At 41.0% G+C, this 22,791-nt stretch overlaps 1 protein-coding gene across 1 annotated transcript in view; it reads right to left on the bottom strand.

Annotated features, from left to right (window-relative positions):
- Window positions 1-22,791, bottom strand: part of LOC111979169 (sodium- and chloride-dependent glycine transporter 1) — a 97,511-nt gene that overhangs the window by 44,421 nt on the left and 30,299 nt on the right. The window contains exon 2 of the mRNA XM_024009515.2: window positions 8,383-8,658. Within this exon, the coding sequence (XP_023865283.1) occupies window positions 8,383-8,412 (30 nt within the window). The 5' untranslated portion in view covers window positions 8,413-8,658. The remainder of the gene's footprint in view (window positions 1-8,382; window positions 8,659-22,791) is intronic.

Raw genomic sequence — 22,791 nt, 5'->3', positions numbered from 1 at the left:
TCTAGTCTAGCCCATCACATCTGCAAGCATTTTTTAAATACTTATTGGAAGGGTATGGCTAGCGTTATATCAGGTATAAGATAGAAAATCCCTCTATTATTACACAACAACATCTCAATCTTATTCAAACAAAACAAATCACTGAAGTGACACAGAATGGTTCCAGGACGGTTTGAAATGAGCCGCCTTTGGGACTCATTCCTATTCAAAGCACGCTGCCTCTATTGACAAGCCAAACAAGGGACTTCAGTGTGGGCTAAATTACTACTGCTGACCAAACATGTCACTTTCGCAACTTACTGCCCTATTGATGTGCGGTTTCCGGATCGTATTCTCACTCAGTTGGTTTGCAGACTAGAGATACTGACGCAGACACGCACACACAAATATTGCAAAATCAAGCGCAAACCAACATGACTGTTACCCCACCGCTTGACACACAAAGCTTGTTGCTGATTGATTTGAAATAATAGGAAAGCACACACATAGAAAATCCATTTGTGAGCAATCTCATTCAGTTTTGAGTGAAACATACACAACTGGGGTGCGTCGTAGTGGCCATGGCCAATGGTGCGGTCTCCGATCCTACATTTTAAAGGCCCTCCTCTTGGCGCAGAGACAACATTTCCTGCAATTCTACATATTTTGGCATGGGGCGGAGAGAAAATGTTACAGTTTTAAAGATAGTTTGATGCAATTGTACACATGTTGTCATGGGGATGAGAAGAAATTGCAATTTTAAAGCTAATTTCCTGCAACTCTACACATTTTGCCATGGATTATGACTCAAACATGATAAGAAAATCAATAGGGGCCCCATGCAATGACATTTGGGTAGTGATTTAGATAGTAATTGTTAGTTCTCAAAGATTATCTTATTTAAAAATATATAGAACCATTATCTTTTCTACATATTTTATATCTGGCTTTAGTCGTTTAAGTTTACACTGAAAACGTTTTACCATCCCAAAAATTATTTCCCCTCCCCATAATCATATTTTTTGGCATGCCGGCAATGAATATAGGGGAAACACTGAGCTGCCCTTGCTCAAAATGTAGGAATCATTCTTACCATTCTCCTCATTTTAACTGTTTTAGCAATAGTGATTTGTTTTTTGCCCAAAGGTAACAATAGTCTAACTATTGGGATCAAAATAACTATTGAGTGTTATCTGATCTCACTGTACAGAATCTGATACACTACACATTTTAATACAGGTGTAGACAGGGTCACAGGGAAGCTTTTAGTAATCATTCCCAATATTATCATAGAGACCTCTCAGTAGATTGGTATGATGGATCTCTCGGTCTAGTCTTCTTCAGTGATACATCTAGTACCCAGTGCAGTGCTCAGAGATATTCAGCTCTCCCGTGGACATGGTAATGATGTTTGGTCCTATTAAATCCACCTGCATTTAGATTTCTGTCCATTATTGCAATTTACTTAATAGCTCATCACCTCTGATTAGTTTCACCTAAGTGATGGGGTGCGTGAAGGCTTGGTACAAGGAAAATTAGGATAACCCTACATTTTCTCAACAGTTCAGACTGAAAAACAGAAAAGTGACTGAAAATAGCTCTGGGGAATCTCTCTCGCCGGACAGACTAGGTAACGTGGAGGACAGAAAGCAGAGAGGTCAGAAACTTCCCTTTTTTTGGCGCATCTGACAGTCTTTGTCAGGACAACAAAAGGACAAATTCATTAAGCTATGGTCGGAAAACAACGTCCTAAGCATTTCTTCCAGTTAGAAGAGCGAGTTCTGCTTAGCCTGGCAGCTTTCAGGGACACAGGAGAGCAATCTCTAACGCTTGGGTTAACATGAAGTTTTCATGATAATATCTCCCCTCTGTAATTTAGCTGGAAGGGCCCCAGCTGTTAATTCTTTATAAATAGCGTGTAGCTCAGATTGCCTCCAGGGAGAATGGGGCTCAGTGGAGTAGCTGGGGAACAAATCGGGCCAGATAAAGCACACAACATACACATTTTGACAAACATATGGGACCATTGCTGGGGATGAAAGTGAGGTACATGTGACTTTAGTTCACCTCACGTGGATTAACCAATGAGCAAATTAGAAGAGCAGCAGCAGAAATTGTTGTCGACCTGACTTTTTTGAGAAGTGATCAAAATGAAGAGGGCTTTATAGGGAAAAAACTAATTCCAAATATAATTTTTGTCCGAAATAGCTACCACAAGGTTAGTACAGGTGCTTTTTCAAGAGTTAGGCTACATTAAAAAATATATATACAGTGGGGAGAACAAGTATTTGATACACTGCCGATTTTGCAGGTTTTCCTACTTACAAAGCATGTAGAGGTCTGTACTTTTTATCATAGGTACACTTCAACTGTGAGAGACGGAATCTAAAACAAAAATCCAGAAAATCACATTGTATGATTTTTAAGTAATTAATTTGCATTTTATTGCATGACATAAGTATTTGATCACCTACCAACCAGTAAGAATTCCGGCTCTCACAGACCTTTAGTTTTCTTTAAGAAGCCCTCCTGTTCTCCACTCATTACCTGTATTAACTGCACCTGTTTGAACTCGTTACCTGTATAAAAGACACCTGTCCACACACTCAATCAAACAGACTCCAACCTCTCCACAATGGCCAAGACCAGAGAGCTGTGTAAGGACATCAGGGATAAAATTGTGAGACCTGCACAAGCTGGGATGGGCTACAGGACAATAGGCAAGCAGCTTGGTGAGAAGGCAACAACTGTTGGCGCAATTATTAGAAAATGGAAGAAGTTGAAGATGACGGTCAATCACCCTCGGTCTGGGGCTCCATGCAAGATCTCACCTCGTGGGGCATCAATGATCATGGGAAGGTGAGGATCAGCCCAGAACTACACGGCAGGACCTGGTCAATGACCTGAAGAGAGCTGGGACCACAGTCTCAAAGAAACCATTAGTACCACACTACGCCGTCATGGATTAAAATCCTGCAGCACACGCAAGGTCCCCCTGCTCAAGCCAGCGCATGTCCAGGCCCGTCTGAAGTTTGCCAAGACCATTTGGATGATCCAGAGGAGGAATGGGGAAGGTCATGTGGTCTTATGAGACAAAAATAGAGCTTTTTGGTCTAAACTCCACTCGCCGTGTTTGGAGGAAGAAGAAGGATGAGTACAACCCAAGAACACCATCCCAACCGTGAAGCATGGAGGTGGAAACATCATTCTTTGGGGATGCTTTTCTGCAAAGGGGACAGGACGACTGCACCGTATTGAGGGGAGGACGGATGGCGGGCATGGATCGCGAGACTTGGCCAACAACCTCCTTCCCTCAGTAAGAGCATTGAAGATGGGTCGTGCTGGGTCTTCCAGCATGACAACGACCCGAAACACACAGCCAGGGCAACTAAGGAGTGGCTCCGTAAGAAGCATCTCAAGGTCCTGGAGTGGCCTAGCCAGTCTCCAGACCTGAACCCAATAGAAAATCTTTGGAGGGAGCTGAAAGTCCGTATTGCCCAGCACAGCCCCGAAACCTGAAGGATCTGGAGAAGGTCTGTATGGAGGAGTGGGCCAAAATTCCTGCTGCAGTGTGTGCAAACCTGGTCAAGAACTACAGGAAACGTATGATCCTGTAATTGCAAACAAAGGGTTCTGTACCAAATATTAAGTTCTGCTTTTCTGATGTATCAAATACTTATGTCATGCAATAAAATGCAAATTAATTACTTAAAAATCATACAATGTGATTTTCTGTATTTTTGTTTTAGATTCCGTCTCTCACAGTTGAAGTGTACCTATGATAAAAAATTACAGACCTCTACATGCTTTGTAAGTAGGAAAACCTGCAAAATCGGCAGTGTATCAAATACTTGTTCTCCCCACTGTATATTCACACGGGCTCAAAAGTAGAATTGACATTTGTTTGCATACATGCTAGGGTGAATGAAGGCCCTTTATCTAGCTAGGTAAACAGAACTGGTCCAGGGTGGTTGTAGGATTTTATCTAGTATTTGAAATGATGCCAGATTTCTAGTAACGGACATGTGTAAGGGAGATAATGTAGGTTAGTGAACATGTGAAAAATTTAAAAGGAGACAAAAAAGCTTAATTCTAATCATTTCAAAATTAAATGTTTTGCTATGTGCAAAAAAGGAAGACTTTTCTTTGTCAAGTCATGATAACAACTCAACAGAATAATTAGTTGTATTAGTAAATTACTTCAAAACAATACCTTTTTGGAGAAATAATTTATATATTAGGCTACATGTGTATGCACATATTGCCGCTGCAAATCTAGTGCAATGGAATGTGAGCAAGAAAGAGAAAACGTTTGGAGATGCTTTCGGGGGGCCTTGGACATGGACGGAATCAAAGTGATACATAATATGAAGGCGGTGTTCCTGTGAGGGAGCCCTGAGAACAGCAGACCCGCCTTCGTCCCATGCCTATATCTCCCATTCACGAGACAAGGGGCAGAGCAGGTGGAGTTCAAGCGCAACAAATTACCTAAATATGGGGTGAAAAGCCTTTTGAAGGACCTCAATTGGACCGTTGAAAATAATAATAATAAAAGAGATGAGAAGATTTAAGAGGCCTCGAGGGAACACAATGCTCAACTGCTGTCCATAATTTCACACAGTAGCCAGCGAAAGTGGGTCTCTCCCTTTTTCTTTTAACTTTGTTTATCCTTTATTTGGAGGGGGCTGCCATTAAACAGAAGAGAGAGGAAGAAAAGTAGGAAAAAACTACATTTTCAGCCTGAGTGGTTTCTTCAAATGAAATCTAAAGGCCGAAACTCAATGGGCCCTTTGGTTGGGGAAACTTTTTAAAGGAAGCGCAGCAGTGGACGTGTTTGGCATTTGGTGGCCCTTGTCCCCCCATTGTACCTTCGCCACAGTGGCTGCATTTTCCCTGGCTCTGCTTCTTGGTGCACTGCACTGTACAGTCAGAGGCTCAAACAAACAGAAATCATGTTTTGACTTCCCCTTTGCTCCGTCACATCTGTTCCCATGCCCCTGAAGGCAGCACAGTTGCACAGTTACAAAGATGTGAACACTCAAGCTAATTCAAGTGAATGACTGACGGCTCAATATGGTCCTCCTTACATAAGAAGGGAAGGAAAAGCTTTAAGCAGACTGAAGACTTGACGGACAGACGAACTTATGCTTGCCACCCGTTGTCTTTACACAAACTTCACATGGCAAGGCAATTATGTACAACATACAAGTCGTTTAGATCCTCAACACCTCAATACTACACTAAATGTCTTGCCAGTTTTCCAAGGTGAGAATGTTAACAAGTAAGAAACATAAAAGACAAACTACATCAATATTCGCAATATACTTATTTTTTTCCCTTTTTCATTGCTAAGGAACAGACATTTTTGTATCTCTTAGTCTGCAGCTAACCTACTGTAAACCATTTCATGGCAGAATGGTTCTTAACATGGCAGAAATGGCTCCTGTCCTGCGGGACCCTTCAAAGAAGCCCACATTAGCAGGCAGCCCATGGGAAATGCAACTCACTGCAGCACTACCCTAGTACCCAGGGGAGGGGGGTGCAAGAAGTCACCACCGTTAACAGTCGCTCTGCTACTGATCTTTAGTCTTTCGTCTCTGACAGGCCAAGCAGAAATACCCCCGTCATTACCGGGCACAAATATGTTTTCAATGTCTGTTTCACATGCATTCTTTCTCTTCGCTTTCTTAGAGAAGTGTTTCCTAACTCCAGTCCTCCAGGACCCCCAACAGCACACATTTCTGTTGTAGCCCCTGACAAACTCACCTGATTCAACTAATTGAAGGCTTGATGATTAGTTGACAAGTTGAATCAGGTGTGCTCGTCTGGTGCTACAACAAAAATGTATACTGTTGGGGGTACTGGAGGACTGGAGAGGGCAAACACTGTCTTAGACGATTACAGAAGAGGCACAACGACACGTGATGCGTGTCCCTTCCCCAACATATCCTCTCTCAATGCATAAGACAGCTAGCTGTCTCGTAAAACGGTGCACAAAAACCCCATCCGGCTGCCAATTCAGGGAAAGTGAGTCCATACGCTATAAAAGATGCAGGAGAGCAATTCAGAAGATAATGCCTCTCTTAGAAAGATTGGAAAGAGTCAGACTTGGGTTTCTAATGCACAATCCCAAGCAGAATAAGCAGCATGTCCATGGCAAGTACGCTCTCAAATAGATAGAAAACTAGAAAGAGCAATTTTAGCAGTAAGTGAAAATAAGTATACAACTACTAAAACGTCAATTACTGTAGGTTATGTATAAGAACAAAACATTATAAATCAGTAATACATCATGTCATAAAATCTAAAGATGGAGGCAATTCTACTGTATGTAATATAATACACTGTATGTAGGGGAGCCGTGGCAGTTATTGATGGCGGGAGAAGGGCTCGGTCCTGTGAAATGATTAGCATCCCTGTCTCTCAGTGGAAGACAACAGACTCAGCAATGGGGACCGGAGCAGGGGGGAACCAATCACAAGAGGGGAGGGATTTTTGGAGGGATTTTTTTTGTTGAGGGATTTTGGCTCTTTCTACTTTTGACTTCACGTTTAAACCTCAAGGTTTGACCTTACTCGTATGTTTTTTTCCTGTCCATTTCTCTGTTTTACTAACAGCAGTGTGAAATTTGAAAATGTTGTTGAGAAGAACATGTGATGTTGTTATTGACGTCTTGGCCTAAAAATATTTACTGAGTGTTTTGATGACTAGCACTAGTAGGACTCACTTATGAAATACAATACAAATAATTTATGTGACTACTTGCGATCTTTATTTGCTTATTCTATAAGCTAACTCTATATCAAATTGTCTTTCAACCTTGGAACAACCTGCAAGAGCCTGTACATTTTTTCAAAATATGTATTTTGTGTATGATTTATCAAGTTACGCTAGTTTCCTGGAAAATTACATCATAACCTCTACAATTAAATGAATTAATCATTTCATTTAACCTAGCAAGATGTGTAATGTATTACAGTTAAGGCAGTTTTAAAGTGGTGAGTAAGCTGTATTTGAGTTCAGTGGAGAGTTTCTCTGTGGCCCTCAGCCAGGGACACACTGTCCAGACAATTACAGAAGTGGCTGCTGCGAAAGCCACCTCGGCCAAGTCAAACAATCAGCCTGCAGTATACCTGCTTGACAGACACATGGGTCCGGTTGGGTAAAGCCACCCAAGGTCCAGTAACTTCAGTACTAATACTGTGGCCAGGGGTGGCTGCTAGCCACTATCCCCAGTGTTCCCCAGTGTTCTCAGTAGTCAAAATCGAAAGGGATAAAGGCATGGAATGAAATATTAGGGATAGTCAAAAACCAATTTCATACAAGTTATACAAACATTAAACACATACAAAATACATAAAACAATAGACAGGACACTTAGGAATGTTTGGCTGAATTCAAGCAAGAATCTTGGAAAATCTCATTGATCAAGTACAGGTAACACCTTGTCGACTTGATAAATAGGCCTATTCTATGTCTTCAAATGATAGGCTAAACCAAAAGGATAATTCTTCACACACAAAAAAACATTTCATTCAAATGAAAGTGGTATTTAATTACTTTAACCCAAGTACATACTGTATATTATCTAAAGGACATTTCAAGTCACTAACCAGATATTTGGTTGATATGCAATAACATTTTATTTTTGGTATGAAACAGGATTTATTTTTCCTTTACTAAAATAATTCTATATTTTAACTGGATGTAATTTATAGTCTTTAAAGTAAACATTGGATTATCTCCCACAAACATTATAAATGTGGCACTATAACCCAAAAACATTACATTAGAAAAACTATATTTCAGGGAAAATTAAGTACCCCCCCAGAAATTGTAGTGTTTACTGACATTTCAGTGTGGACTACAAATTTTAAGTGGCAATAGAGCTACAGAGAGGAATTAACAGAAAACTTGGGAAATAACACAAACTTTACTTCACTACTGGCCTTGACAGTATATTGAACAAAGCAACAAAAACAGTAGACATGTTTATATTTCATTAGCCTACATTTTGTTAGGTAGACTATAGGTCTTTCCAGTTGTCATCCAGTTAGCTGATCCTTGGTCTATAGGGCTAGACCAGTGACCAAGTAACAAAGGGATACATGATCAGCAGCATAAGGTCAACTAATGTTCAATTGCTGGGCAACAGCTGCACACTGCTATTCCTCATCATTGACAAAACAATACTGTAGCTCAAGTGTGATTTGCCACCCTTAAAGAAGAGAAGCCTCCACAAGTTATTTTACCAGTCCTAAACAAGACTCCTCTAGTCTTCCCACCAGACACTTGTGTGGCGTCCTACTCCCCTCAGTCTATGACGGGGTGTGTGAGGAGATGAGTATGGGAGGGAGGGGGAAAGACTAAATAGAAATACAATAAACAAAAACTTCAACTCACCAGAATCCCAGAAAACTGCTTTTCCTCCATGCTTCAGTCAGGAGCGCTTTCAAGCAGAGGGACCTCTTTCTCTTCCGTGAGGATGTAGTCTAAGTCCGTGCTGCTGCGCGTCTCTTTTTGGGGACTCGTCTTCTTCTGGACACTGGTATGTTGCAGTAACAGCGGCTCGCGTGCGACGTCGTCCCGTTGCTCTCTCGATTCCCTTGTTTCCGACCGAAGCTGAAGTGGCGTCTCTCCTTTGTATTAATTCTCCACTAATCCAGGAACTTTTCTATGCTGTGAAAGGGACATGTGACAAGGAGGGGGGTGGAGGCAACACTTTTAGTTCCTTTCCCAATTTCAAACATAAATTTCATCACTGGGAAAAAGACTCCCTCCCTTTCTAATGGTTGAAGACACTTGTCTTTAGCTGACCAAAGGCACCAGTGGTGAGGATGCTGATATATGCCACAGATTGGAGAGAAAACTAGATTGAAATTTTTCTGAAAACTAATCGCTGAAACAATGTGCTAGTGTACAAACAGATTAGTCGACTGTTAGAGAAAAAGCTCAGACTTGTCATTGACTGCACATTGCACAACAAGTGCAGAGAGCAGTAATCAAAATGAACCCAAGAACATGGGAAACTAACAGTGTTTAATGACTTCCCAGTATAAATTGAATTGAAATTTGATGTCTGCATTATTCTCTTTCATTCAATTATGTGACAATGGTAAAATTGTTCAAGTCAGAAACACTTTTTTACATTTGGAGCACATGGAAATCAATTACTCTCTGTATCAGGGGAAGATGCTGTTTATCCTATAAGCTAATTAATTCCATGGGGAAATTCATTAACATTCACTAAAGCTAAAATTCACCATATTTAAATTGAATTACACAACAATAATTAATATCATACATACAGTGCCTTCAGAAAGTATTCATACACTTTGATTTATTGCACATTTTGTTGTGTTACAACCTGAATTCAAAATGGATTAAATATATTTTCTCTACACACAATACCCCATAATGACATGGTGAAAACATATTAGATCATTTAATTGATAAGTCAATACTTTGTAGAAGCACCTTTGGTCTTTTGGGGTAAGCCTCTAAGAGCTTTGCGCACCTGGATTGTACAATATTATTCTTCATAAAATCCTATATAAAATTAAAATTATTTATAATTTTTTTAATAATCTTTTTTAAATTCTTCAAGCTCTGTCAAGTTCATTGTTTATCATTGCTACACAGCCATTTTCAAGTCTGCCAATAGATTTTCAAGTCGATTTAAGTCAAAATTGTAACTAGGCCACTCATGAACATTCAATATTGTCTTGGTAAGCAACTCCAGTGTAGATTTGGCCTTTTATTTTAGGTTATTGTCCTGCTCAAAGGTGAATTTGTGTCTGTTGGAAAGCAGGATTTTGCCTGTGCTTATAGCTATATTCCATTGATTTTTATCCTAAACAACTCGCTAGTCCTTGCCAATGACAAGCATACCCATAACATGATGCAGCAACCACCATGCTTGAAAATATGAAAAGTGGTACTCGGTGATGTGTTGGATTTGCCCCAAACATAACGCGTTGTATACTTAAGTGCCTTGTTGCAAACAGGATGCATGTTTTGTAATATGTTTTATTCTGTACAGGCTTCCTTCTTTTCATTCTGTCATTAAGGTTAGTATTGTGGAAGAACTACAATGTTGTTGATCCATCCTCAGTTCTCGTATCACAACCATTAAACTCTGTAATTGTTTTAAAATCCCCACTGGCCTCAAGGTGAAATCCATGAGCAGTTCCCTCCTCTCTGGCAACTGAGTCAGGAAGGATGCCTGTATCTTTTTAGTGACTGGGTGTATTGATACACCATCCACGGCCTAATTTATAACTTATTATGCGATTTGTGAAGCACATTTTTCTCCTGAACTTATTTAGGCTTGCCGTAACAAAGTGGTTGAATACCTATTGACTAAAAACATTTTCGTTTCAATTTTGTATTCATTTTTAAAAAATTAGACAAACAAAATTTCACTATGAGATTATGCGGTACTGTGTAGATCAGTGACAAAATAAAATGTTAATACATTTTAAATTCAGGCTGTAACAAAACTAAATATGGATAAAAGAAAATGGGGTATGAATATTAGGGCTGTTGCAGTGTTGCCAACGTGTTACCGCCACACCGGCAGTCATGAGTCATGACCGCAGTAAAATTTAACTTCAACGTTGAGTCACAGTCTTCTCCTCTTAATACACTGGACATGCGTTGGTAGTACTTGCTAACTTGCTAACAACCATCAGGTGCTAATGGTCTGGTACTCAGGGCTCTATTGTCCCTCTAACCACTCTGACATCAATACTACTGTTTTGTTATCATCAAAACAGTAGGCCTATCATACTTTAAAAACTCACCTCACTGTGATTGGTCAATTTGAAGAAAGAAGTTCTAAAACAGGTTGAAACTGAGTGGGAAACATGTTCATTGTGGTTGTTGTTTCAAAGCCTAACACAATGAAATGGACAACGCTTTCTAAGATGATGATGAAGACAAAACACCCATATGCATATTAGAGTTTAAACATAGGGCTGTTGCGGTGACCGTATTACCGCCACACCGGCGGTCACGAGTCATGAAGGCAGTCAAATTCCACATGACCGTTTAGTCACAGTAATTAGACTTCTCTAAGCTCTGATGCTGCTCTATTTAAATTACCAAACTTGCTAACTGCCTGGTACTCAACACTCTATTGTCCCTCTAATCACTCTGACATCAATGCAAATGTGTTTTGAAAATCTAATCAAACACTTCCTGAGAGCCCATGAGCTCATGTTGCACAACATTTCTATAGGCTRTGCAATCGTGGGAGAAAACCGCTAATAAAAAGAGGAGTATCCCATCAGCTTTCTACAGGCTAGGCCTACTATATTTATTACTCAACATTCCTAATATTATGCACATTGCTTACATTTACAACAGGAGTATAGCCTACCTGGCTGGCATGAAAATGAACCACGGGGAAAAGCATCCTCCACTTGCTATTTAAGTGTATAGATGACATGTATTTTTTCCGCTGCCCCTGTTTCGATACAGGTGCATGATAATGGTCCATTCTAAATCAAAACAAATGTCACACATATATTATTTAGTATATGTAAAGACAAGACTAAATCAAGAATAGTCTGATGGGTGACAATATCAGCCTATCACTTGTGAATGATAAATTATCACTTGTGAATGATGCCCAGCATAGGAAACAAAGCCTTTTTTCAGCAACTTTTTCAAATCAGTCACACACCCCATGTCAAATCAAATTTTATTTGTCACATGCGCCAAATACAACAGGTGTAGTGTCACGYGTGTCCCTCTCCGGCCTCTAGGTCACCAGGCTGCTCGTTATGGCGCACACCTGGACTCCATCGCCTCCTTGATTACCTGCCCTTTATATGTCACTCCCTTTGGTTTCTTCCCCAGTCGTCGTTGTTTCTGTATCTGTGTCATGTTGGTGCGCTATTTGTTTATTTATTAAACGTATTCACTCCCTGAACTTGCTTCCCGACTATCAGCGTACATCGTTACAGAATGACGACTCAACAAAGGGAAGCATCAGAGACTGTTTTTTTTTTGTTTTTTTTGGTGTTGGAGGTGATGTCGGGTCCGGGTGTCCGAACCGGAGCTTCCTGGGAGGCCTCAGGCGGTTTGTCGGGTTCCCCTGCCTCAGCGGGCCCGACGAAATTCAATACCTCAGCGGGATCGACAGGTTCCCCTGCCTCAGCGGGCCCGACGGGTTTCAATACCTCAGTGGGTTCGACAAGCTCCCATGCCTCAGCGGGTTCGACAGGCTCCCATGCCTCAGTGGGTTCGACAAGCTCCCATGCATTAGCGGGTTCGACAAGCTCCCATGCATCAGCGGGTGAACAGGTTCCCATGCCTCGACCGAGGCAACCGGGGAGGTCTCAGCCGGCTCATCAGGCTCTCACGCTTCAGCCAGGTTCGTCAGGTTTCTGCGCCTCAGCGGAGGCGACTGGTCAGCTCCGGATCCCCGGGATCGTCCCTTTGGTTGGCGTCCTGCGGCTGGAGCTGAACAYGCCGGGGAGGGGGTGCTGTCACGTATGCTCTCTCTCCGGCGCTCTAGGTTGTCATGCTCCCGCGCCTCAGCCGGATCGACAGGTTCTCGCGCCCTAGCAGAGGAGACCGGTCCGCTCCTGATCCCCGGGGTCGTCATCTTGGTCGGCATCCGCGCATCTGGGAGGGGATACTGTCACGTGTGCTCCCTCTCCGGCCTCTAGGTCACCAGGCTGCTCGTTACGGCGCACACCTGTCACCAGCGTTACGCGCATAATGACACTCACCTGGACTCCATCACCTCCTTGATTACCTGACCTTTATATGTCACTCCCTTTGGTTTCTTCCCCAGTTATCGTTGTTTCTGTTTGTCATGTTGGTGCGCTGTTCACTGACTCTCAGTGTACATCGTTACATGTAGACCTTACAGTGAAATGTTTACTTACAAGCCCTTAACCAACAATGCAGTTAAGAAAATACCAAAAAAATGTAAATATACAAAAAAGTCTAAAAWATATATATAAAAAGTAGGAGATAAGAATAACTAATAATTAAAAAGCAGAAATAACAATAGCGGGGCTATATACAGGGGGTACCGGTACAGAGTCAGTGTGCGGGGGCACCGGTGTCAAGGTAATTGAGGTTATATGTACATGTAGGTAGTTATTATAGTGACTATGCATATATAATAACAGAGAGTAGCAGCAGTGTAGAAGRGGGGTAGCCATTTGATTAGCTGTTCAGGAGTCTTATGGCTTGGGGATAGAAGCGTCTTGGACCTTTTGAGGATCTGAGGACCGATGCCAAATCTTTTCAGTCTATTGAGGGGGAATAGGTTTTGTTATGCCCTCTTCACGACTGTCTTGGTGTGCTTGGACCATGTTCGTTTGTTGGTGATGTGGAAGCCAAGGAACTTGAAGCTCTCAACCTGCTCCACTACAGCCCAGTCCATGAGAATGGGGGCGTGCTCGGTCCTCCTTTTCCTGTAGTCCATGTAGCCTATCCCATAGGCCTATATGTTTGATAAGGTTTGTGTCACAACTAAAGTCGCCAAATAACTTCTTAAAATTAAGCACATTAATTACAATGTGTGTAGAGCCTAACTGTCATACATAAGCAGCGTGTGAGTTTCAAGTTTGGGGAAGATAATTTTGAGCCAAAAAATGCACCTTTATAATAAAAGCATTACATGCAAAATTGCATTTGCGGTCACTTTTAATAATGGTGTTTTCCGCTAATGGAACATTTGCGCTTATAGCCTACTACCATGTGCACATTGCTGCGCTTATAATGTGAAGAAATAACCTAATAGTTTATCAACATTTAAAGCTAAATGTTCTGATCTGTTGCGTGTGGTTGTATTAATTGATCTATCGTATTAAGTGATCTATCGTATCCAAGATGAGTAGGCCTAACAAACAACAAAAGCACTAGCCTATGTCAATATGCTATCCCCCATAGTACAAAAGTCAACCTATTCTGTGCGAGAAATAAATATTCCAAACATAGYCWGRCTATGTTTGGAATATTTATTTCTCGCACAGAATAGGTTGACTTTTGTACTATGGGGGATAGCATATTGACATAGGCTAGTGCTTTTGTTGTTTGTTAGGCCTACTCATCTTGTTGGCTGACGAAAAGTACATTTCAACAGTTCTTCCAATATCTTCAATATGCACCTCGGGAATTGGATACGGACACGTGCAGTTGCGTCCCGGATGTGTCTGACTTGTAGCCTGTGAGAACGATGGAAATGGTTTGGCCTTGAAGTATGATGGTACTAGCATGGTCCTGCCATTGTACTGCCATTATACCATGGTATAGAAGTGGATCATGGAAATAACATGGTAATGAACAATTAAGATACATGGTACAAAAGAGGTTGGTTGGCATTATATTGATGAATTTATATACCAGTATGGGCAAGTTTCAGGGGCGGGCTACAAGTCAGAGGCAGGCTACTATTCTTGGTCCTAGTTTGACTGCAACGTCAGAGAAAAAGTTAAGTAGTTGCTGTGAAAAAGAGGCAATACTTTCTGTATTAATAGTACCGTATTTTGCTCATGTTTGGGTTCCCTGTGTTGCCAACATGAAATGTGGGAGAATGTTGGGAGAATGTGAGATACAGTGCATTCGGAAAGTATTCAGACCCCTTGACTTTTTCCACATTTTGTTACGTTACAACCTTATTCTAAAATGTATTAAATTGTTATTTGTTTCTCATCAATCTACACACAATACCCCATAATGACAAAGCAAAAACAGTTTTGCAAATGAAATTAAACATAAAAACGGAAATATCACACTTACATACAGTACCAGTCAGAAGTATGGACACACGTACTCATTCAAGGGTTTTTCTTTATTTTTTAATACAGTGGGGAGAACAAGTATTTGATACACTGCCGATTTTGCAGGTTTTCCTACTTACAAAGCATGTAGAGGTCTGTAATTTCTATCATGGGTACACTTCAACTATGAGAGACGGAATCTAAAACAAAAATCCAGAAAATCACATTGTATGATTTTTAAGTAATTMATTTGCATTTTATTGCATGACATAAGTATTTGATACATCAGAAAAGCAGATCTTAATATTTGGTACAGAAACCTTTGTTTGCAATTACAGAGATCATACGTTTCCTGTAGTTCTTGACCAGGTTTGCACACACTGCAGCAGGGATTTTGGCCCACTCCTCCAACAGATTCTTCTCCAGATCCTTCAGGTTTCGGGGCTGTCGCGGGCTATACGGACTTTCAGCTCCCTCCAAAGATTTTCTATTGGGTTCAGTCTGGAGACTGGCTAGGCACTCCAGGACCTTGAGATGCTTCTTACGGCGCCACTCCTTAGTTGCCCTGGCTGTGTTTTCGGGTCGTTTGTCATGCTGGAAGACCCAGCCACGACCCATCTTCAATGCTCTTACTGAGGGAAGGAGGTTGTTGGCCAAGATCTCGCGATACATGGCCCCATCCATCCTCCCCTCAATACGGTGCAGTCATCCTGTACCCTTTGCAGAAAAGCATCCCCTGATGTTTCACCTCATGCTTCGTTGGATGTGTCTTGGGTTGTACACCCTTTCCAAAACGGCAGTAGTTTAGACCAAAAAGCTCTATTTTTGTCTCATCAGACCACATGACCTGCTCCCATTCCTCCTCTGGATCATCCAGATGGTCATTGGCAAACTTCAGACGGGCCTGGACATGCGCTGGCTTGAGCAGTGGACCTTGCGTGCGCTGCAGGATTTTAATCCATGACGTGTAGTGTAGTGTGTTACTAATGGTTTCTTTGAGACTGTGGTCCCAGCTCTCTTAGGTCATTGACCAGGTCCTGCCGTGTAGTTCTGGGCTGATAACTCACCTTCCTCATGAAATGAGCCCCACGAGGTGAGATCTTGCATGGAGCCCCAGACCGAGGGTGATTGACCGTCATCTTGAACTTCTTCCATTTTCTAATAATTGCGCCAACAGTTGTTGCCTTCTCACCAAGCTGCTTGCCTATTGTCCTGTAGCCCATCCCAGCCTGTTGCATGTCTACAATTTTATCCCTGATGTCCTTATACAGCTCTCTTGGTCTTGGCCATTGTGGAGAGGTTGGAGTCTGTTTGATTGAGTGTGTGGACAGGTGTTTTTTATACAGGTAACGAGTTCAAACAGGTGCAGTTAATACAGGTAATGAGTGGAGAACAGGAGGGCTTCTTAAAGAAAAACTAACAGGTCTGTGAGAGCCGGAATTCTTACTGGTTGGTAGGTGATCAAATACTTATGTTCATTGCAATTAAAATTGCAAAATAATTAATTAAACTTTTAAAAATCATACAATGTGATTTTCTGGATTTTTGTTTTAGATTCCGTCTCTCACAGTTGAAGTGTACCTGTGATAAAAAATTACAGACCTCTACATGCTTTGTAAGTAGGAAAACCTGCAAAATCGGCAGTGTATCAAATACTTGTTCTCCCCACTGTATATTATACATTGTAGAATAATAGCGAAGACTTCAGAACTATAAAATAACAAATATGGAATTACGTAGTAACCAAATCAAACTATATTTTATATTTGAGATTCTTCAAAATAGTCAACCTTTGCCTTGATGACAGCTTTGCACACTCTTGGCCTTCTCTCAACCAGCTTCATGAGGTAGTCACCTGGAATGCATTTCAGTTAACAGGTGTGACTTGCTAAAAGTTAATTTGTGGAATTTCTTTCCCTCTTAATGCGTTTGAGCCAATCAGTTGTGTTGTGACAAGGTAGGGGTGGTATACACTCATCAGTAAAAGGCACATGTCAGCCCGCTTGGAGTTTGCCAAAAGGCACCTAAAGGAGTCTCAGACCATCAGAAACAAGATTATCTGGTCTGATGAAACCAAGATCAAACTTTGGTCTGAATGCCAAGTGTCACATCTGGAGGAAACCAGGCACTGCTCATCACCTGGCCAATACCATCTGTACCGTGAAGCATGGTGGTGGCAGCATCATGCTGTGGGGATATTTTTCAGAGGCAGGGACTGGGAGACTAGTCAGGATCAAGGAAAAGATGAACAGAGAAAAGTACAGAGAGATCCTTGATGAAAACCTGCTCCAGAGCGCTCAGGACCTCAGACTCGGGCGAAGATGCACCTTCCAACAGGACAACAACCCTAAGTACACAGCCAAGACAATACAGGAGCAGCCCAGCCAGAGCCTGGACTTGAACTCAATCTAACATCTCTGGAGAGACCTGAAAATAAGTGTGCAGCAATGCTCCCCATCCAACCTGACAGAGTTTGAGAGGATCTGCAGAGAAGAATGGGAGAAACTCCCCAAATACAGGCGTGCCATGTTCGTAGCGTCATACMCAAGAAGACTCGAAGCTGTAATCGCTGCCAACGGTGCTTCAATAAAGTACTGAGTAAAGGGTCTAAATACTTACGTAAATTTTATATTTCAGTTTATTTAATTAATATGCAAAAATGTCTAAAAAACTGTTTTTGCTTTGTCATTATGGGGTATTGTGTGTAGACTGATGAGAATTTTATTTTTAACCCATTTTAGAATAAGGCTGTAACGTAACAAAATGTGGGAAAAGTGCTGGGGTCTGAATACTTTCCGAATGCACTGTATGTTGTGAATTACATGATGAAAATGTATCTATGAGATAAGATGATAATTTACACCTTTTAACAAATAATTTTTTTGTATGTTGGCTATTTACAATTGTATAAGAATAGCCAAGTCAGTTGAATGAGAGAGAGCCAACTGAAAACTGTATTGAAGAGAGAAGCACCAGATAAACAAACTATTTTAAATSTTTAAGGTTTCAGACTCCCTTCATTCTTCTCACCATACCCTATTCAGGTCCCAAGGTTTAAGAGGGTACACTACACTACCATGTGKGTTTTCACTATGAGCTAAAAGGGGTTTACGAGTCTACTAGGCATACACTTACCATTGCAGCGCGAGTAGTCAATGTTGCATTATGTGAGTACCATAAATTACTACGTTTTTGGTCACCTTACTTGAAAAACGGTTGGATACAGACCATCATAATACAATGTAAACAACTACCATGCTTTCATGTTTTCATGTTTCACTACATGCTATTACAAAACCTTGGTATTGTTTTCATTGTACTAGCATGGTTCATTTTTGTAAGGGGCTGTTGGTTGATTGATTGTGCAGGGCAGCTAAGCCTACAATTATAGTGAATTTGTATTTGTATCTCACCACCATGCGTTTCCATCTCCTCCTCGCTCTCCTTTCTCCAGTGCGCAGAGAGAGGGGCTGTCAACAGTTTAATGAAATATGTTTAGTTATGAATACATGTTATTATACGATTTCACTAGGTTTTCCAAATTAAGCACTGGTCAAATGCAGGAACAGGGTTGGAGAACCCATCGCATTCAGAGTTTGGGCAGAATATCACCTGTCGTGCAGCAAGAGGCTGCATGCTCCCTAAACAGTGGTTGATGCTTGGAGTGAAATAACCGGAGTAGCCTGAAAAACGAACTAGAGGGAAAGCGGCCTCCATTCACTATTCCAGTGCATATGGATAACATACTAAATGGGCCATTCTAAATCTAATTTAGACTAATTTGACATATTAGTAAAGATWAGATTACATTGAGAATAGTCTTATAGGTGAAAATATGATCACTTGAGCAAACAGCGTGTGCAGCCTGAGGCAAGGAACAGAGCACAAGCTTTTTACAAATAATTTTTCAAATCAATAGCCTATCGYCGCATCATGCAGTCGATATATGATTCACTTCTAAGTCATTCTAAGGTTTGTATCATTCACAACTAAAATTGACACATAACTCTAAATCTAGCGTATAGGACGTTTCAAATTATCACTTTTACGCTCAACTTTCAYGCACTTCATATGTGCACTCGCTCCAGAATGGGAAAAATATCCTTTCTATTTTATTCAGTTAAGTTCAATTCTATTCTTCTTACTATAAAATCATATAATATAAAAATAAAGGCATGGGACTTACGCATATCTTATCTCCTAAATTAACAAGCCTACAGCTTGTGGCATGGCGCATAGCCAGATAACATACAGTAGGACAACTCATATTCTGTCCTTCTGAAATAACTTTTCTTCATATCATGTTTCTTTAGACCTGCCTAAAATAAATCATGGATTTATTGTGATGGTGTACAGTATATAAAATGTATTTATTCGACTTTTTTWAAATATAGATGTTCCAAAGGTGTGCATCAGTGGCTTGTAAGCATGGAGCCCTGGAAATGCTAAACATGTTTATGTTAATTAACGGTCAATTACCATGAGGCCGGCAGGCTTTTGCATGACAATAACAAGCTGACAAAATTTCATGACCGCCACAGCCGTAGTGAATACTTTCTGAAGGCACTGTACATGATAATACAATGTAACTAGGTATGATTACACCATTTAAAAAGGCTTCCTTCCAGGAGTCAAATATGGGCATTACAAAACTATTATGCCTATTTATTCTAAGGGGRAAAAAGTACAATGACACAATGCCCTTTTAACATATTTAGGATGATCTATATCTTTTGACATATTGGTTTCCTTACCCTAGAAGCAGTCTATGGACAAGGTATAACAGCAATCCATGCTCATCATGCTCAAAACATCTATAGGAGATTGTTGAGCTTCTMAATAMATTTTTGATACTTTCAGAAGATTTGGACATGATGCGCAAAAAATGATAATATCGGTCCCATGACTTGAATGGGATTTGTATAACAAATGCATGTATTTTCTTTTTTATACTTTTATTTAACCAGGCATGTCAGTTAAGAACACATTCTTATTTACAATGACGGCCTACACCGGCCAAACCCGGACAACGCTCGGCCAATTGTGCGCCGCCCTATGGGACTCCCAATCACAGCCGGTTGTGATACAGCCTGGATTAGGGTGTCTTTAGTGGGTGTCTGTAGTGACGCCTCTAGCACGGAGATGTAGTGCCTTAGACCGCTGCGCCACTCGGGAGCCCCAACAGTTAGCTTTTGATAAACTTTTGCTTAAAAGTTAGCATGTGGGACCTGTGCCAGGGACTGCTTAGACGGTAACAAAACCGATGTGTCATTCTGTAACTTGGGTAAAATCTCTCTTTATCATCTTCAGCATCAATGTGTTGGGAGTCGGTTGACCTGACAGTGTGTTAGGATTAATGATGTACACTGAGTGTACAAAACATTAGGAACAAACACCTTCGTAATATTGAGTTGCACCCCCTTTTGCCCTCAGAACAGCYTCAATWYGTCAGGGCATGGACTCTACAAGGTGATGAAAGCGTTCCCCAGGGATGCTGGTCCATGTTGACTCCAATGCTTCCCACAGTTGTGTCAAGTTGGCTGGATGTCCTTTGGGTGGTGGACCATTCTTGATACACACGGGAAACTGTTGAGCGTGAAAAAAACAGTAGCGTTACAGTTCTTGACACAAACCGGTGAGCCTGGCACCTACTATCATACCCCGTTCAAAGGCACTTAAATCCTGTCTGGCCCATTCACCCCCTGAATGGCACTCATACACAGTCCAAGTCTCAATTGTCTCAAGAGTTAAAAATCCTTGTTTAACCCATCTCCTCCCCTTCATCTACACTGATTGAAGTGGATCTAACAAGTGACATCAATAAGGGATCATAGCTTTCATCTGGATTCACCTGGTCACTAAAGGGCAGGTGTTCTTAATGTTGTGTAAACTCAATGTGTAGCTCCCATTCCAATGTAACACACAAAATAATCAAACATGCCCCAGGGTTAAATAGTTAAGTTAATGCAACAAGAAAAATAAAACTAGGTTAAAAGCCAAGTCTTACCGTCACAGAAGGAGCAATTCCCCTCAAAGATAGAACAGGCTTTGGATTTTACCAGACAGTGTTGGCTTTCAAAGGAGCTACTAGATAAGATGGCCTCAGCAATGAAGAACTAATTGGTCTAAAGAGTGGACCAACCTATAACTATCCCATGCACTCCACTCAGTCAGTTCTGTTCATTTCCCTCAGGTCTGCTCTAGTAGTATGTATAGCACATACGAGTGTTGCTCCACCCCTGGGAGGAGTGAAAGTGAGTTATTGGTGGAAAATTACAGGTCTCTTCTCCTTCCCTTTTTTGTGTTCTCAATTTCAATACCCATTTCCTAGAATGAGTATGTACAAATAATTGATGAATTTCTTTGAGTAGTCTATACGATGTTGGAGAAAGGTTGGCCCTTGAATGATTTGGTACACCTACTGGAGAGCTCTTCTTTGTCTACACCTATTCAGCATCGTTCACACCAATGTTCCCTCAGAAGAAATTTGGCCCTGACCAAATTTCAGGTCTGCTGAGCGCAAACTTGAACGTTATGAAAATTCTGTGCAACTTCCAGTGTGTGTTTACTGTGAACTCTGAGGCTGTACCCACTTTGAGTTACAGTATCAGACAGTGGTTAAGTAGGCTATTTGATCATAATGTAGGCCTACTAGAGTGGCTTACTATCAAAAACAACAGAGAAAATGCATCCCATACATTTTTTACATGGAAATAGCTGTTGTATCATTCAGCCTACAGTAGCAGCCAATGTGTGGTGTTCAATTTAGGCCTACATTCCATGAGACTTTTGAAAAAACCTGTTTCCACTTGTCCTTCAGACAAGGAGGTGATTGAAAATGTTGTGTTGTTTGATGCAAGAAACCACTTTACAAAATAAAATGTATTATTATTCCATACCATTATTACAGAAAATCWGACAAATTATGCTAACTTCTGCCTATTGGCTACTTAGCTTACTCAAGCCTGTCTCAAAATACAACATCGCCCCTTTAACACCAAAAAAAAGCTCTTTACCTGACTCACTTTTCACAGATGTCTAGAAATGTACACATTTTGTGTTCTCGTAAGAAGCAATCACTCCCCCATTGCTGACTTCAAATTATCTATAACTAGGCTAATAACTCACTAACTAGCAAAGGATATGAACAAATGTAACTCTGGCTTTGATACAGTAGCGGTGCATGGATAAAAATCACTGGGGAAGCCATATTACAACCTATGTGTTGTGTTAATTGCAGTGTTTGCTCTATAACCTGTTAGTTCTTATGCCTTGTGACCGTGATATACAGTGCCTTCAGAAAGTATTCAGACACTTCTAAAATTGATTTTTTTTAATTCATACCTTAGCAATCTACACACAATACCCCAAATGACAAAGACAAAACAGGTTAAGAATTTCTGAACATTATTTACAAATAATAAACAAAAAAATATTTTTACATAAGTATTCAGACCCTTTGCTATGAGACTCGAAATTTTGCTCAGGTGCATCCTGTTTCCATTGATCATCCTTGAGATATTTCTAGAACTTCATTGGAGTCCGTCTGTGGTAAATTCAATTGATTGGACATGATTTGCAAAGGATTTGAAAAAAAAACAAGTCATGAGGTTGAAGGAATTGTCCATAGTGTTCCAAAACAGGATTGTGTCAAGGCACAGATCTGGGGAAGGGTACCAAAGTATTTCTGCAGCATTGAAGGTCCCCAAGAACACATCATTCTTAAGTGGAAGAAGTTTGGAACCACCAAGACTCTTCCTAGAGCTGGCCACCCAGCCAAACAGCCAAACTGGGGAGAAGACCCTGTTCAGGGAGGTGACCAAGAACCTGATGGTCACTCTGATAGAGATCCAGAGTTCTTCTGTGGAGCCCAGACATGAACCCGATCGAACATCTCTGGAGAGACCTGAAAATAGCTGTGTAGCAATGCACCCCATCTAACCTGACAGAGCTTGAGAGGATCTGCAGAGATGAATGGGAGAAATTCCCCAAATACAGGTGTGCCAAGCTTGTAGCGTCATACCCAAGAAGACTCGATGCTGTAATAGTGCCAAATGTGCTTCAA

Source organism: Salvelinus sp. IW2-2015, linkage group LG19 (assembly GCF_002910315.2).
Source record: "Salvelinus sp. IW2-2015 linkage group LG19, ASM291031v2, whole genome shotgun sequence".
Lineage (NCBI taxonomy): Eukaryota > Metazoa > Chordata > Actinopteri > Salmoniformes > Salmonidae > Salvelinus > Salvelinus sp. IW2-2015.
Note: the sequence above shows the minus strand (reverse complement) of the source record. Positions and strands in the feature narration are given on the sequence as shown.